The sequence below is a fragment of the Mya arenaria genome, chromosome 6 (assembly GCF_026914265.1).
Source record: "Mya arenaria isolate MELC-2E11 chromosome 6, ASM2691426v1".
NCBI lineage: Eukaryota > Metazoa > Mollusca > Bivalvia > Myida > Myidae > Mya > Mya arenaria.
Window position 1 is genome coordinate 14,179,568 of NC_069127.1, and position 19,037 is coordinate 14,198,604.

At 35.4% G+C, this 19,037-nt stretch overlaps 1 protein-coding gene across 6 annotated transcripts in view; it reads left to right on the forward strand.

Moving 5' to 3' along the window:
• Positions 1-19,037, forward strand: part of LOC128237273 (E3 ubiquitin-protein ligase rnf213-alpha-like) — a 117,591-nt gene that overhangs the window by 11,575 nt on the left and 86,979 nt on the right. For all 6 annotated transcript variants that reach the window (XM_052952636.1, XM_052952637.1, XM_052952634.1 and 3 more), the window contains 9 exons: positions 2,825-3,180; positions 3,291-4,981; positions 5,771-5,802; positions 6,601-6,726; positions 12,111-12,301; positions 12,735-13,018; positions 14,294-14,526; positions 14,679-14,909; positions 16,092-16,320. In XM_052952636.1, coding sequence (XP_052808596.1) covers positions 2,847-3,180; positions 3,291-4,981; positions 5,771-5,802; positions 6,601-6,726; positions 12,111-12,301; positions 12,735-13,018; positions 14,294-14,526; positions 14,679-14,909; positions 16,092-16,320 — 3,351 coding nt within the window. In that variant the 5' untranslated portion in view covers positions 2,825-2,846. The remainder of the gene's footprint in view (positions 1-2,824; positions 3,181-3,290; positions 4,982-5,770; positions 5,803-6,600; positions 6,727-12,110; positions 12,302-12,734; positions 13,019-14,293; positions 14,527-14,678; positions 14,910-16,091; positions 16,321-19,037) is intronic.

Consider the following 19,037-nt stretch of genomic DNA (forward strand, 5'->3'; position numbering starts at 1 on the left):
TTAATCCAGCTTTCAAATTAGTCCAAACCCATTTCACCATTTGGGTTTCGTAGACCTTTTCGTGTTCCAGCTACATGTACTTTGTATGCTTTGTCATTGGAAATTACGCGCCATAAATATTTCAGTCATTCATGCCAATATTCTACCAAGCTTATACTCGTTCTTTCCGAAGTGACAATCAGTCGATGTGTGTTTAAGGTATTCTGTTTTCCGAAGAGGTTAAACGCATTAACCATTTTTATAGGAAATAAAAGTAATAATGGCTCATCTTCCTGTTTCTTGGATCAGAAATTCTCATTATGCACATGCTGTCCGGATCACATCTCTTATCGTCACTTACAGCACATTCTGTATCTTCCTCTGAGCCCAAGAAACAGCTTTGTCTTTTGTAAGAAATTTGTTTCTATGTTTTGGTAACTCCGAACATTCTGTCACCTATGGTGAACAGGTCAAACCTGGAGTCAGGTGGAACCGGCTGACACCTCGCCTATTACAGGAGTTTGTCTCCTCTGAAGTACCCAGCGAATAACTTTCATTTGGCAGCGTGTTCTGGTGCAGCAGATTAACCTTGTGAACATCCACATCACAACTATGAAAACTTGTAGACATGGAGAGGTGCGGCTCTTGTGATTGTACCATGACCATTGTTGCAGGATTTTCATTCACAGTATTGCTTCCACAGTGTTCCCACTCCTATCTCTGGAGGTCTACTCTCATGCTGTATGGATGTCATCCTCTGTAGAAATACACATTATACATTCTCCCCTAATGTGCCTCTTCTCATTGCAGGCACTGATCCTTATATTGTGCTTAATCCCACAGAAGGGGACATCAATTATTTGTTATTGAGTCATTTTCTGCCATATTTGGTGACACGAGTGTCTTTCTAGACCTTGTAAGGAAAAGCTCTCTGACTTTCCCGATTCTAGTGGCAAGAAATACATGTTTCTTGTCTAGCGTATAGGTTTTTTACTTTAACCCTTGACCCATTTTCAGGAGAACCCATACATAACCTCGGTATTGCTTGCTCCATCATTAATGCTTCCAGGCAAGTCTCTGGAAGCTTAAAAAGCTAATTGCAAGACTCATTTTGCCGATCCTTTTTATGCATTATCGTGCTTTGGAAAAGCTTCTCCAGGTGTTTCCAGCATCTCTTTACAGGTTAACTTTTCCCGATTTCTCAACTAGTTCTTCACCAAACTGTTCTCTATTTAAGTTCTATTCGAGCCTCACAAACAGCTCTTCGAAGTTCAACCGCTTGTGTATATATATTACCGAATAATAGAAGTCACTTGCTTTGCCCATCAAACTTATATCACGTTTTGCTTTTCGACGTCATTCAATTCACATAAAACGGCAGCCTTCGGCATGTTACCTCGTTGGCTCTGTGTGTCATCAAATTTAAGCGTGAATTTGTTTCTAGCGATCTGTGTACTATCCACTTCAAGCATCAACTTATCTATTGAGTTCAGTGAAATATCTACATCATGTTTCAAATATTTTTTTGGGAAATATCAATTTCAGACATTGTCAACACTGGCTGCTGTTGAAGGATGAACTTTTCACAGTGCTCTCTTTATATCAACTTGGCTCGGCTCTGTAGGTGCCTGTTATTTATTCTGCGGGGATGTTATATTCCCGTTTGTTCTCGGAAAATCGCCTAGCTGTAGCTTTATAAGTGTCTGCACATTTGGTTGCGACGTATAGCCCTGGTGTACATCTAACTTGGGATGCATGTACATGTTGGGCCATGGCTACATAAACTGCATTGGGAATGGTGAGCATTGTTGATCATAGCCGTTGCTACGGTTGATCATGTTGCGAGGATTGAGGTGTTGGACTCTGTTGGTTATGTGCCACTGGACCACCCAACATCATACTTGACCATTGATGTGGTTGACCGGATTGCCAAGGCTGGGTGGTGAATCTTGTTCTGGATACGTACCTTGACTGTCATAGCCACAGTGATTCCATCCTTATCATAAACGTCGGATTCAGAATCACTGGATGAAATGCTATGAGTTCGAATCATGCGTATGAAACACACTGAATACGCAACAAAGTGAGCTTATGGGCATATCAACCAGTTTAAGCCCCTAGAAGACACGTGCTCTAGTGAACTAGTATTTCACTAACTGTTCCTATGCGGTGTTCCCATCATTTATCAGTAAAGCTATTTTGATGCGTGTGTCGTCTTTTTGTGATGTTTGTTTTTATGTATGCGGCGTTTACATGTCTGTGTCCCTTGTTCATTGTCGTTTGGGCCCTTGCCTTGTGCGTCTTCACAAGGTTTATTTTTAAATATTCGACTACCGGGCTTGTCTCTGTAGTTTTCATTGTATCATTCAAAGAAATAATTACTGATGATTCAATTCCCATGCAAAGAATCCATTCATGTGCAGTTTGAATTCAATTCACTTCAGTCAACAAGTAAAATCATGCGCAAAAAATGCGCACTGGCAGACGAAACTCTTGAAGAGTACAAATTGATTGTGCAAAATTGCTTCGTGCTTTGCTTGACTTATCAACAAGCATGATTTGCTTAGTTTAAAACAAAGTTAGTTTCAATAAACAATGGAACAGTTACTTCTCAACCTACATTAATTTTAGACCATTAGCAAACGGATCAGTTAAAATTGCCTAGTTAAAGCAGCAAGTAAAATATATTGACATTCAAAGTTCGGCATGCACATTTAAATTATGCGTACGGATTATTTATGTTTTAATTTAAGACCAAAAACTTATTGCGTTAGATCTTTTGTATTGTTGTCAGAACAACCTTGTGGTATTAGATGAATTGTCTCCATAAACTCTTAAATTTCAGGATGTAACAGGAACAGTACACAATGAAAAAATGTTCCAACCCGGAGTGTGGGTTGGAGGGGGAGGAGAGGTTCTGCTATCAATGTGGGTGCAAAATGATTGATCCTCCCACAATCCCTCTTCTGTCCTCTATCGTCATCATCTGTGATGGGGAGGATGAAAGTGGCTCTCTTTGTGGGGCCGAACTAAAGACAATACAGAAGTTCTGCAGCAAATGTGGAAAAAAAGTTGATACCAATTTGTTGGAAGTCCAAACACCTAATATAGAGAAATGTGGGAGATGTGGAACTGCGCTTTCACCGGGAGAACATTTCTGCCCCGAGTGTGGATTCAAGGAACAACCCATGGCAAAGCAAGGTATGAATGAACTTTTTGGACCCTATGGAGTAGTATTTAAATAATTGTAATGTACTTATTCAGTCAATGTCTTTATTTGAAAATGTGATATTTAGATTATTTTTTTCTAGGAGCTGATGCTCCACAATCTCAAGAAAATCAGGCAATTGTTGCTGACAAGTCAGAACCTGTTTCTATGACAACAACCAATGTGTCGAAAAGTGAGAATGATGTTCAACATTATCACCCAGCCCCTTGCCAAACACCAACATACCAACCACAACAGGCAGAAGAACCAGATTTTAACATGGAAGTTCAAGAGTCAGCCACTGAAGTTAAACATTTACGTGTCGAAGGTCCAGATCATGAACAAAAAATAAAAGCTCAGACTGGGGAAAGAGATAAGCAGCAAGAGCCAGATACAAAAACATTAAGTGCTGGAGATGCTCAGCAAGGTGAGGCATCAACTCTTAAACCAATAGAGGAACATACCAAACCCCGAGAACTAACAGAAGAAGAAGAGACACAGACTAACAAACCAGTAGCTGTAGAAACTCAGAGTCAAGATCAGGTTAATTTGGTCAGTGTAGAAACAACAGAATGCATTGAAGAGGATACAATGGACACATCTAATATTGCAGGGGACAATAACTTACGTGTTTTCAACCTAGATTATGGAAACAACCAAAGAAAACAGGAAATTTTAATGCAAAAGGACCACGATAGTAATATAGATGAAGATAGTTCCAAAGCAATCATAAATAGCTGTGTGTCACCAGATGCTATTAAAGAAAGACAGTCAGAACAACAAACGATTTTCGAACAAAACAGTTCAATGGACACATCTAATCTTGCAGGGGACAATAACTTACGTGTTTTCAACCTAGATTATGGAAACAACGAAAGAAAACAGGAAATTTTAATGCAAAAGGACCACGATAGTAATATAGATGAAGATAGTTCCAAAGCAATCATAAATAGCTGTGTGTCAACAGATGCTATTAAAGAAAGACAGTCAGAACAACAAACGATTTTCGAACAAAACAGTTCAGCAGGCCAAAAGCAAGCTGGAAATGAAACAATTGAAAATGAGTTAGAAAAGTCTATAAATGATTCGAGCATTGCTCATGATGAAACAATGAATGATGATGAAACAATGAATGTACCATCCAATGGTGAAACCTTCCATAACGAGTTTTCAGAAGATGATGATAATGACTCTGAAGATAACTCTGCTGATTCGGACAGTAGTGAATTAGTTCTTAAAATTGAGAACACCAAAAAGCCAAAACAGAGGGTTCATGGTGGAAAAAGATCAATACAGAGTCACAACAGAGGGTCTAAGGTAAAAAGGGCTAAAAAGAGGGCCAGAAAGAAAGGAAAAAGCAATGTACCTTCAAACACGAATGAAGAAAATGAGGTTAAAAATGACAGACCGACAACACATTCTGCTGCGACCAAGTCAATATCACAGGCGGCGGAAGTGGCTGGTGAAAGCCTACAAAGAACAACTGTATGCCCAGACAAACACGACAATAGTAAGCCAGAAAAAGAACGTATTTTTGGACAAGGTGTGCATCAAGTGAAACTGAGTACAAATATTGACACATTCGAAGAAGAAGACGATCTTCCACGTAAGGAAAGAGCAAGTTTTTTTGAAAAAAGACAAGCACGAAGCAGCAAAGACTCCAAGAAACACAATATGAATTCCGAAGGAATGGATACAAAACAGAAAGTGACTGAACCAGTGAAATTACATGAATTAACAAAGACAGGGACACAAACGCCTAAAACAAGGGACGATAAAAACAAAAATATTCAGGTATTAAATAAGTTTATAATGTATTTTTCTCTCCTGTGTATTGTTGAAATATACAGGCGTCACTTGGTCAGCTTGGTCATAATTTTGTATTCTTAACTGTAATCTGTAATCAGTAAATCTAATAAAATTCTTCTAAAAATGAACAAATTGAAATAGTTTAAATGATCTTGAAAATGCAAGTGCATAGCAATTAATATTAATTAAGCTTATCTGACCAACGAGGTTCATTTGAAGGCTAATATCTTCATCTGAAAAAGAAAAGTAATAACGTGAACAGTATTGAGATTGAATGCACCCAATGGTGGGTATATCAAAAGCGGACCATCCGTCCGTGCGTCCAAACTGCAGCTTTCTCTTGTATGGACAGATTTTAAAATAACTTGTCACATGTGTTCAACATACTAAGACAACGTGTCGCGCGCAAAACCCGTGTTTCTATCTCTTAGGTCTGGGTCACACTCAGTGTTTGTTTACTTTGGATCGCATTGAGTATAGGCGATCGTGTCCGAACTGTAACTTTCTCTTGTCTGTACATATTTTTAAAATAACTTGTCACTTGTGTTTACCAAGACGACGTGTCGCGTGCAAGACCCGTGTTCCTATCTCTAGGCTAAGGTTACACTTAGTGTTTGTTGACTTTGGAATGCTACATCTAAGGAATTATAGTATAGGTGGTTGTGTCCGGGCTGTAACATTTTCTAATATGGACAGGTTTTAAAATAACATGTTATCGTCATATCAAAACAGCATCATAATCCTGTTCTCGCTCCTCTTTTCAATTTTTTACAGAACAAGGCAGCTAGCCAGAAGCAAAATCCAAAGTAAGTTGTAGTTCTCAATAATTTGTATTATTGAATATGAAATTGTTTATGGATATTTAAAAAGCAAGCATTACTCCTTTTGACGCCAAATATTTAAAAGTACGTACATGTACTATGTCATTCTATGTTGCAATAATGTTACTCTGTCGGTCTGCCAGTTTGTTGCACTTAACTCGATAATGTCAACTTCAAAATAAAAAACATAAACAAAACACAATATATGTTGGGCTTTCGCATTTTCCGACAACGGCGTCAAAAGAGTTAAAAGCTCAAATTAAGGTCCCCATTTTCTGCAGTAGGCATCCATCTGCTCATCTGTGAGAGAAACCACCCTAACAGGTTGTAAACTGTTGAGTTCATTCTATGTTGATAGTATGCACTACACATTTGCATTGAATTATGATGTGATAAATATTTCCTGAATGTAGACACAATGCTGGTAAGCCATGTTTTAAAACAGGACAAGAAGAAAAATGAGTACATTTCAGAAAGCACTGTCAAATATAGTTTGAAACAACCATAACATGTCATGTTGAGGTAAGATTAAGCAATTGCAGTTGTTGGTTGTTTGTGAATAGCTGTTGAAACCTACTATATTGGGGTTCAATAGATCAAAGGCCAAGGCCACATTATTTTTTGATTGTCTACTGTATACCCAACTCAATTGACCTATGACCACTGTCTATGATTCACTGGTTGTAGGTTGTCTATTCTTCTATAGACTCAAACTTTTGATTTGGGATTTAATTAGCTGGTATTTTATATTAATTATTCTCTGTTTTTATAATTGTATTTCAGGCAGAAGATCATTGTTGTTTTCCATGCACTGGTATCGAAAAACTGTTTTAAGAATAGTGATGATGTGCTGGTATTAAAAATGGGCAATGACTGGGACTCAGACAAACATAAACCAAGAAGAGTCAGGTGAATATGCATTATAATTAGCCATGCTACTTTAAAGTGACACTCTTATTCAAAATCAATACATACACATGCATGACAAATATCAAGTTTGACTGATAAACCTTTAACTACTTACCATACCGCCTTTTATGCTCATTTATTTCAAATTATACTCGGTATCCTTTATAAGAACCATTATTTTTGACATTTATTCATCCATTTTGGATTATAAATTGTCGTAAATCTTATTTGGAAGTAAGAGTGCATCTTTAAGTTATTTTTTGTTATGTCAACAATATTAGTTGGGATATTGTTGGATGCTTTGTGTTGTCCATGACACTATATGTGTAGGTTAAGACACAAGTTCGTTCTTTCGACAATGTTGCTCAATTAGATGTTAACTTTTCAGAAAATTTCCTCTGGGGATCGTCTACCAAAGCTGTTTAACACATTTCAATTTGTCAAAAACAAGAACAACAAGGGACAGGACTATTTACCTTGTCTGTTATCAAAATAAATTTTGATGTTGTGATAGCCATGGTGTCGCCAGGTTCAGTGTTGTTATAGCGCAAGAACTTGAACCTGGATCTCCTGTCTCCAGGTGTTTGAGGAATAATTCTATTTGCAAAAAATAAAAATTCTTGTAACAGCCAATTCTTTGAATTCTTCATTAAAGGGACTCACGCATGCTTTTGGACCAAAGTTTTCCCGAGAATGCATCTGGAAACACTTATTTTATCCTCATTTGCTCTTTGATATTGAAATTGCAGAAAAAATACTTTTATACTGGTAGTATAAAATAGTATAAAATATTGTTTTAGCTGGGAGCAAACCCACACTGGTAAAGTCAAGAAAAAAATGCTTTTAACACTAGGCCACCAGGACTTATACAAAAGTATTTGGACTGTTAACAATACATTGATAACATCACGTGAGAATATCAATCAACAAATAACGCAACAACCAATTCTCATAGCTGTCATTAATACAAATGAAAATTGTGATATTCCAATTTTGAGCAAATATGAACGTTTGCTTAACGGTTCCAGCTTTTGGTATCTTTGTTTAACACTCCTAATGATTTGCCACATTTAAGTTTGCCATACAAACTAAATGCATTTTACAAAACTATGACGAAGTCCCTTTCCAGTGGAAATAAATTAATTGATTTTTAAGCCATGCAACAAGTAATAAAGTAACTTACTCAACTGTGTAATACTAATAAAATTTACATCATCAAGAGGAGTCTTGCAAATATCCATTGTACCCAAACATTGCATGCTTTATTTTTAACCTCACCTGAGCTCTTAATGCGTCAACCTTCAGACAATATCTCCTCTAAAACTGTGAGGTTTATTTTAACCAAACTCACACGAATGGTTGCTCCATCGAAAGCTGCTCAAAGAATTGAATTCCATTCATAACTCTAGTTGCTATGGCAATGAAGGGGGATGTATAAATATAATTATTTCCTCTTTAATGAAGTATGTACAGTGTATACATAATTTATATAGCCCTCATATTGTGAATATTTTAAAATAAGTATTTTTTTCCTAGGTATATAGCTTAGATACTGGGTATTGAACTTTTATTATTAGTTTTCTACTCTACCAAGTTTGCTCAAATTGTGTGTTTTGGCTCAAAACTGGCCAGGCCTCAGTAGTTTCTTGTTTTACATATATTTATATGAGATTATTGCTTGATATGAGATCGACATAGCTGTCACAACGGGGTTTCTGTGTATAAACGTGCGTGCGTCTGTGTGCATGTGTCTGTTCTGAGTGAACCTTGTCCAGGCTTATCTTGACCGTACAATATCATTTTTTCGAAAACACAAGAGGGTTCACAATAATGAGGCTGCGTTTCACGCACAAGACCCAGTAATGCACCTCAAGGGCAAGGCTACACTTGAGGTTAAATGACTAAATTATTGCTTTTGATAGGACTTGTCTGAAAGGAACATAGTCCTGGCTGGTTTTTGAACATGCATTATAGATTAAAAAATGCCATGAAGGTTCACCATGATAAGGTGACGTGTCACGTACAAGACAGGTCTGTAGCACAAATGTCAAAGTCACAATTAGAGGTCAAAGGTTGAAATGATCTTGTCCAGGCTGTATCTTGACCATGCATGATGGGATTTAAAAAAATGCAACGAAGGTACAACATGATGAAGTGGCGTGTGACACACAAGACCAAGGTCTGTACCTCAAAGGTCATAGTGACGCTTAGAGGTCAAAGGTGACAATGCATTACAGGATTTTCCAAAACAATTGCCATGATTATAGTGGGTGTTGCGCAAAAGACCCATCATATACCTCAAAGGTCAATGTTACACTGAGAGGTCAAAATATGAAATGATCCTTGTTCGGGATGTATTTTGACTATGCATGATCAAATTTTCAGAAATCTTTGACCGAGCTCCTTTCATTTCAAAATACTTCCACATGGCGAAACATACAATTCATGGATATCTCATCTTTTAGTACACCTGGATGAGCACAAAGTGAGCTATTGTGATCGCCCGATGTCTGGCATTCGTCGTCTGTCATCTGTAGTCAACATTTAAACAATAAAACAATTCTGAAACCACAAGGCCCTGAACCTTGATATTTTGAGTACAGCCGCATGTAGTGTTCAGTTGCAAATAGGATAATATGTTTTCTATAAACTGATAAACTAAAATCTTTGAAAACCTTCTCTTACACGGCATGGCCCAGACTCTTGATATTTACTATGCAGTCTCATGTAGCTGTCCTTTACAAATAGTGTTAAAATTATGTTCTATCGGTCAAAATTGGTCCCGCCCCAGAGTTCATTTATAATTATTTATGCAAAAAGCTACAGAAACAAGCTCAGTAGCAAAAAGTTTAATCATATACCCAGTTTAGTAGCATTGGGCAAACGCCAAAGACATAGAACACACAATCACAGACAAGAAACATAGATAGAAGAACAGCACAAAACTCCACACACAGCACAGTGCATACATACTATATATATAAAAAAATAGTATGTTTATCAGGAAATAGTTAGGTACCTCCATGGAACGGCCTCTAAAATGTAAATTTACTGGGGGTTTAAACCAATTTATGTGCACAAACCTCACTCTTATCCCAACAATCCTTAATAAAGATAAAACGCAAAAGGTAAATCTTATCAAAGTATGCATTAACTTGAGGAAATTTATCAATAAAACAAATAATAATAAACGTAAAGGTTAATATTAACAAAGTTTGAAAATCTTTGAAACCGCAAGGCCCAGACCCTTAATAGTTGGTATGCAGCCTTATTTAGTTATTATGACGCTAAGTTCGGTTGTCGTCGAACTACTACCCGAAGACGGCACAGCGAAGATTGCTAGAGGGGGTCGTCCCTGTGAATAAGATGACAAGTACCCAAATCAGACTTCCGATGTTTATTGTCCAAGGTTAAATGACCAAATATAATAAACAAAATATTAAAGTAAATCAGCATAATGATGTAAATACATGAATATGTGATTATTAAGAATATTAACAATATTTGGGGAATATTGATAATAACAACGCTTAGCAAAGTGAAAGGTACCAATAAATATGAATGTATTAAAATAGAGAAACAACTTGTATGACTAATATAAAGTACAAGGGAATTATAAAGTCAACAGTGTGTATTTGCAACATAATTGTAACAACAATATACATAACTTATTTTAGCCTATTTAAAGAACTTTTAATTTAATTCCAAGCTTTTAATTAAAAAATATAATAACAATCTAATAACAGAGTAAAACCACATACCTGTGAATAAGATGACAAATACCCAAATCAGACTTCCGATGTTTATTGTCCAAGGTTAAATGACAACCTGGACTGGGAAGTCATGGGTTTAAATACTAAATTTGAGGCTAAGTTGCCAACAACTGGCACTGTCATCTTAAGAGTTTTACTCAGCTTAGAATTAAGAGTTTCCTTTAGATAATCTTTGTTTCTTTGATCTAATATATGCTTTTCACAACTTGTCTGGCTTGCATAGGTGTTTAAGCCTAATTCTTATGATAAGCAAAACCATAGAACAAAAAGGTGCTAAAATGTAGTGACAACAGTCAAAAGTAAGAATTTAGTGTTGGCTTAAGAAATTACTGAAGTTAAGCAAGTTTCAAATATGATGACAAAAATACAAAATATAACATATAATGTTTATAATATCAAGAAATGATATTATAAGTTATCTGAGTCAATTCTAGATCAGTAGACAATCATTTCTATACTAAATGTGATAGGTCAATCTTAAATTTAAATGTTTATTTTTTATTGTACTAAAGACATTATTATTCAATATTTTGCAACAAAATATAATGCAAAAAGAATGATCATAATATAGTGGTCCTTCCCAAAAATGTGGCTGGGTCGAAAGCGGTCCTTTGGTAATGTGGCTGGGGGTTATAAGTTTTTAAAATGCTAACATAGAAAAAATGCAGCCTCATGTAGTGGTACTTTACAGTTTTTTTTTCAAATAATGTCCATCGGGCTTGGGTCAAAAGTGGTCCTGTGGTAATACCTTGATAATTGGTATGCAGCCTCGATAATGTAGTGGTCCTTTAGCAAGAGTGTTCAAATTATGTCCCTGGAATCAAAATAGGTCCCGTTCTAGGAGTCGCAAGTTTTTTTATTTACTTGTAAAATGGTTTGAAAATCTTACCTGAAACCTTAAGATCAAGATTAATGTAGACTCATGTGATGGCCATTTAGGAGCATAACTTTAAAGGTCTGTGAGGTATTTATTTCAAACGTAATATTCAGATAGATCTAATTAAGGAGAAGTGCAGTACACCAGGAACCATAACTCTGGGTGCAGTTTTCTTTTAGTTATTGGCCAACTGCAGCATCCCTTTGTTCATGTTCATACTTATTTTTTGCCCGGAACATAGTCCTTAACTACTTCTTACTTTCTTATCAACCACTTGTTTCTTTTGCAAGGAAGTTTCCTTAGCAACCCATGACTACCTTTGCAACTACGTTCATCTATAGCAACCAATGTCTTCCTTAGCATTTTTCATTGGGAGCGATCACTTACTTTCAAAGCAAACAATGATCTATATAGCAACAGTCTGCGTCTTTTGCCATCAACAATATTTTGCACTGGATTCTCTGGTAACAAATAGCTGACAACGCTTGGACTGGGAAAGCAATACAATTTGTTTCCATTAACAACTACTGATCTCCTGAGCAACCATCAATTATCAGCAGCCACTAACTTCCTTAGCTTCATGAGTTATCACTGACGTGTTGGTCACTTAAATCAATAGAGTGATATATGGCCATTTTAACCCTCTTGTTTTTGTCATTTTCAGTATCCTGCTAAACTCAAAGAAACAATAACAATTCTTATTCTCAATGAGATGTTTTAAATATTATGTTTAGGGATCATCAAAACTACTTTGAGTATGAATATAAGCTGGACTTCGATCGCAAACAACTCGGTGAAAAAACGACATTCTACAAATATTGTGTGATCAGAGATGGCAAGTACAAATGGGAAGGCTATGTAGATGGCAGTTTAATTAGTCCTAACCGAAAATTACATGTTGAGAACGGGATGTTCGACAAAAAAGGTAATGAAAAGGAAAACTTTACGACAAAATTGATAATACAAAGGTTTTATGTTATAAACATACAATATGGAAGTTATCAAAACCTACCTTCTATGATGTCCAAATACATGCATTAGAAAGTGTTAAATCAACACTTCAATGTATTCAAAGTCAGAAAGTGCCGGCAGTGCTGGAAGAGTCGTTAGCATTTGCTAACATTTTTAGAACACATCATGACATTATCTTAAAAGTAACGCGACATGTTTAAGAGAACGTGATGTTCTCTTCTGTTAAAATATAAATATGTTTTGTTCTTGGACCAGTTTTACACAGAGTGGACTAAACAATATCCAAAACGATGATAGGATTTGAGGCAGATAAATATTTTCCATTCTTTATGAAAGTTATTTGTTTGGGACAAATTAGTATTGTTATTTGGTTATTGTCTTTTCAGACAAATGGCATCAGTATGATGGTATGGTTATTCCAAAAGTAAATCTTTTTAAAAGAGGATATGAGTATTTAAAAGGCAAATTTCCAATGGAAGCCGCACAAAGGGCAGAACACTGTGCACTAACCTTCGTTCCATACTGGTTCCAAGAAGGATTTATCCTAGAGGATATCAAAGAGTCATATCAAGTCTCACTAGAGCATTTGGAAATGCTAATGAATGGAATTGTAAAGGTCTACCAATATGATGTTGGATGCTGGAATAGTCCACAAGACTGTAAAAATAGGGTAAAGTATATTACTGCACATTAATGCCGATATGAAGCATAAACTAATGCAATACATACTCTGCCACTTAAATTATATGAAAATTTGTAAAAAAACAACATACTGGAATTATTCCATTTATAAAAAATGGATTTCTGAATATTGCAAACTGGCAATTTGGAAATCATTTGCTGTGAACAATTTTGTATCCTTTTCAAAAATGAGCGGCCATATAGGTTTGCAAATGTTTGTCTGTCGGATGGTCTTTCAAATATCTTCAAATATCTGTAGTGTGCTTGATGAGTTACGAGCCACACAGTGGTTGGATTTTAAGATCGGGACAGAAAGCACATGCTTGATGTTATATCTTGCGAAATAAAATTACCGATTTGTGTAAAAATTGACATAAAAATGCGTTTTTGGAACCTTTCACCAACAAGTGTGTGCGATGTTCACTGACGTCATGAAGCATATTATTATGTTAACGTGAAATAGTTCATCTGAAACATCACTTTTGTAAGATGATCTATTTTGAAGTCCAAAGGATACACATAATTTCACTGTATTGAAATATCGTAATATAATAAAAGAAAAAACATGTGACACCTTGTTGTGTGTAACTCATCTGGCACAAGCTGTACTATATGGTTTCTCCAAGCATATCCAAAATATGGAGAATAGTAGATACAAATAAACCCCCAATATTGTTTGGAATCCGTTGTAATCACAATACCATATGAACTTTTGGCGTAAAAAAGTTAAGTGGTAGCATGTACTGGGACAGGAGATGAGACTCCTATTGTTGTGGGGGTATGTAAGTAAATGGTCTATGTTCGGAAAATTTAGTCTGCACAGTGGCTCTTGACCAGTCATGACAGCAAACATTGTAGGCTCAAATAAATGGCCCATGCTGATTTTGGGGTCATAATGTAAAAGGTCAAGGCCAAATATACTGTTCTTGTGAAATCTTTGTTTGATAAAAAACAAAGAAGAATGGTATGATGCAGGTTCATGCCTCAAAGTAGGTGACCCCTACTGAATTTTGGATAAAGGAGTTCAACAATCATGTTTTTATTCTTTTTCTGAACACTAGGAATTCATAAGCATTATTTATAAATGACTTTTAACAGATGATAATGATAAAATCAAGCTAGCACATGTTTCTGACAAAATGGTGTTCAAGGGCCTACTCTATTACAATTTTCTCTTTAATGACAATTTTAATATAAAATTATATATGGATATTGTTTTGGTTTGCTAGTTAGCTCATGTGGCATGGTATTTGTTATGTTACAGGTTTGTTTCGTTCTATTTCAACCTTTAATTGAACAAATAAGCAGTGAGGAGCATGGATCAAAAACCTCAAGATTTGTGAGAGCTCTTGCCATAATCATTGCATGCAACAAGCTAGGAGTTGATGTACCGCTTATTGTGTGGCAGCCACTTTGTCGGAGTGTTCTTGTTACTGCTGATCCATTAAAAAAGAAATGTACAGAATTGGATGCCATTGCAGGCTTCTTTGAACCGGGGTAAGAGTTTTTGAATGATCATGATGTTGTTGTTTAAATTCCCCTAGACATGAACAATCTTTTTTGTTACAAATTCTGATTTATTTACTTACAGAAATAGCAATGCCCAAAATGAGAAACATATGTTGAAAATTCTAGTCGTTTATTTGTAGTGAGGTGAAACAAGCCATTGTGATGCTAGTGAAGAAAGTTTTTATGTATGGAAAGGATCCCTCTTGGATGTTTTGCTTACCGTTGCTACACTTTGTTTGCAACGTATGTGAGCCCTATGAGGAAATGATAACAGATCTGACTTATGCAGCACCGAGACCAAAGTGGTGGGGAACTGCAAATATTACAGATGCAGTGAAAACCTTCCAGGAAAACAGTCAAAAATGGAATATGTAAATATACCTTTCTTGATTGTATTTTTCAGCTTGTGTTTCTTTCAGAGAAGAGGTAAGGTATTGTGGTAGCCTTGTTGTTTCTGACACTCTTGTGGTTGGGCTCATGACTAAATGTAATGATGGGAGTCATATATAGCTTACCTGAGCATTAAGTACTCAGCGAGCTATTGTGATTGGGTGATTGTCTGTTGTCCGTCGTCGTCCGTCCGTTGTCCGTCATACGTCCGTCGTCAACATTGTCTTTCAAAAAACTTCTCCTCAACCACTGGGACAATTTCAACTAAACTTCGCAGGAATGTTTCTATGGTGGTCCTCTTCCAGATTTCTTCAATAAAAGTGGTTCCATGTAGAACTTGATGTCTCAACAGAAATGAATAACTTTGAAATATGTCTTGCCCGATTTCAACATAATTTCACAGAAATGCTCCTGAGGTGACCCTGTATCAAATTCTTTCAGCCGATGTTGATTCGTTAAAATACTTGGCCCCCAGTGGGTAGGACATCTTTTCACTATATGTCTATATGGGAAACTTTGAAAAAAATCTTTTAAGAAAATATTGACCTGATTTGAAAATAAATTCACAGTAGACCATCTGTAAAACTCCTTCATCCTATGTTAATTCGTAAAAAAACACGGTTGCCAGAGGCATGGCTACTTACCACCATACAATATATGTAAACATTAAAAACTTTGAAAATCTTATCTTCAGATAACATTGGCCTGATTTCAAAAACGTTTCACAGAAAAGTTCCTTAGGGGTCCCCGTTATCATTGCTTTTTTACAATAATTGAAGATTTCAACTTCAAACTTCATGAACTTATGCACAGTAACAATGTGCTCTTTTGTGACACTGGTATATAAATCCAATTTGAATATTGTAAGAGTATGACCCATTGTAACTTTTCAAATAAATACATATTTGTCATGTTATTATACGGGTGATCGTTTGTGCGGGCTGCGTCCAGTATGTTGTCCGATCAATAACTTTAGAACACTTTGTCCAATCAGGTGAGCGATATAGTGCCACATTGACCCTTTTTGTTATCTAAGGCTTTCTTAATGATTAAAACAGGATTCGATCGCAATTGACACACGAGTGTTGAGACACTTTAGTTGTGCAGAATTCAACTGTAGGCATTGTCATTTTATCTAATCTTTAAAATTGCTTTACATTCAGGCCACTGGATTTTATGCTACAAACTCTTGGACCACTTTTTGAAATGGACTATTTGTTACCAAGATGTATAGTAGCATCCCTAGCCATACATGAAATTCCCTCTATCATTGATAATGAAGAAATCCCAGTAGAGGTCTGTTGTGCAACATTACTTCATTGGATGAAAGCAACAAACCCCTACTTTACAACCTTCAGTTACCTAGCAGAGGAAAATAGCAGTAACGAAAAGGTATTGTGCTTCCTATAATGCCTTGAATTTATTACAAATTTATTTGAGCTGGATTGTAAAGACAGCTATACTGTTATATATAAAAATATATCATTAAGATAAATTCTAATACACCAGTGCAAATGAAGTTCACAAGACATTTACTATTTTGGTTCATTTGGCAGCCATCTTAGACTCCTTTTTGAATATTAATCATCGATCTGATATATTATATTGTTTTGGATATACAATAACGAGTTTAGTTCGCGCTATTTTAGCAATGAAAGAATATAAATTGGTACAAATCAAGTTTTACTCAATATGCATTGATGCTTAAATTAAATTCTAACATATGTAAATGAAGATCTTTGGTGTGTGTGATATGTAATTATGTAACAATAGTGCTACCTCTTCACACTATTTCATGCTTTGTTTTATATCTTGAAGCAATATAGGTCAGATTTGAGCATTAGTCAGAAGGAGAACATTTTCTACCCAATATCTGTAAAATCTGGTCAAAACGTGTTTGATGATGTGTCCTGTTTCATCAAAAGGTCAAATGTTTTCAAAAATATTGTTTACAATTGAGAGGCAGTTTCTTAGCTCGACTAATGGAAGAATAAGGAAAGCTCTACTACTCACATTGGCGTCGGCATCGACGGTGGCGTCGGCGTCTGTGTCGACGGTGGCGTCGACGTTACACCTTGGTTAAGTTTTTTCATGTAAGCCCCTTCAAGCCATGATCACAGCAAATACATCATGTATTGCATTAAAACTTTAAATATGTGTTTGCAACCATCCACCCCAATTGGTTAACAAAGTTAGATAAAACTATTTTGTATGTAATACAACTTATGGCTCTTTATTATTTGACTTAGAAATTCTAAGTCAATATCTCTACAAATACATCATGTATTGCATTTAAACTTTAGACATATCTTCCCACTTATTCAATCTAAAACATTAATTCAGTAAGACAACTTAATTTTGCATATAATGCAAAATATTGCCCTTTATTATTGCCCTTTATTATTCGACTTAAAAAATCTGCTTAAGTTTGTTAACTCTATCTTGCATGTGTAAATGCAAATTATTGCCGTTTATAATTTGACTTCAAAAATCATGGTTTGATATCGCTGCAACTACTTGATGTACTGCATTGAAACTATATACACAGGTACTCAACAATCCAATATACTTGAATAAACAAGCTAGATAACTCTACTTTGCAAATAATTAATAGTATTGCCCTTTATTATTCGACTTCGAAAATCATGGCTTAATATAACTGCAACTTTTTGATGTGTTGCATTGAGACTTTATACAACGGTACTCAAACATCAAACCCACTTGATTAAACGAGTTAGACAAGTATTTTTTTGCATTTGATGCAAATTAAGACCCTTATTATTCAACTTAGGATTTGCATGTAAGCAGACATATTCAACTATTCTATGTATTGCTTTGAGACTTTTTACAATACGCAATGGTCAAACATACTTAAATAATCAAGGTGAATAACTCTATTTTGCATATATGTTAATTATAGCCCTTTATCATTCGACTTAGAAATTCCGGGGAAGGTTTTGCAAGTAATCTAATCTTACAGTGGTCCATGCATGTTTCACCAAACCTTTGTGATTCTTAAACTTAAAGCGGCAGAATAGTCGAGCGCGCTGTCTCTGTGACAGCTCTTGTTTTGTCCAATATTCATAAAAGTGGTTAGAATGCTTTTCTTTATATAACTTATATAACAAAGCATGTGTTTCGAAAAAGTAGTTCATTAGTTGCATACATGCCATTGTTTGGTCTTTTGTTCCATCCTCACCCCATATGAATATTCTCTCGTTTCGTGGGTTTGAGAAATATGTTGACTGGATTGCTTTGTACAATACCTTTTTTGCAACATATATGCTCATTAAAATGTTCAAGACTATCCAGTCAATTACGTCTTTGTTGGAAACTCATCTCAAACAAGGAAGACTTGAAAACAACAACACTGTTTCTAGTTTTACTGGTTTTGAAAGATTTTTCACATTTCAAGCATGGCCATACCTACTGCAGGGAAAACCCACACCCAAACAAAATTAATGTTCACAAAAAAGGCACATTAAATTCTCTTTCAGTTCTAACGCATCATTTTATAAATTGGTATTTGTTTTTATTTCTTTACTAAATATTATTAAGATATATTCTATTACAGGAATGCTTGACATATAATATAGAATATATATAACAAATGTTTGAATTTGGATATTTTTGACTTGCTGCTTTTAATGGCAATGTTTCTCCGGATTTCTGTTTTCTGAAATCGTCGTTTTTTTTACTACATTTACTTAAAAAATGTTCAGTTTTGAATAAAATAATTGTTCGAATGGAAGCTGTGAAGAAAGTTTTCCCAGTAAATTGATACAATTTGCATCATTTCATTATTTAAATTAATGCGCAATCATAGTCAGTGTATTGTCAATGTATTTTAATGTTTGTTATGTGTAAAGTATGATAGTGGTCAATTTGGTTCTTGTATGAGTGAACTATGAATAAAGATAAATTAACCAATTATCCCAGCTACTTTTTACGACAAATTACTCCTATTCTGACTTTCGAACTTAACAGACGCATTAAAGCCTAACTTTCACAGATTTACCGTTTTTACAACTTTTTTTTATATTTTTTGTCTTGGAATGAGCAAATTTTTGCGTAAATATCTGCAAACCAGTAATATAAGACTGCTGACA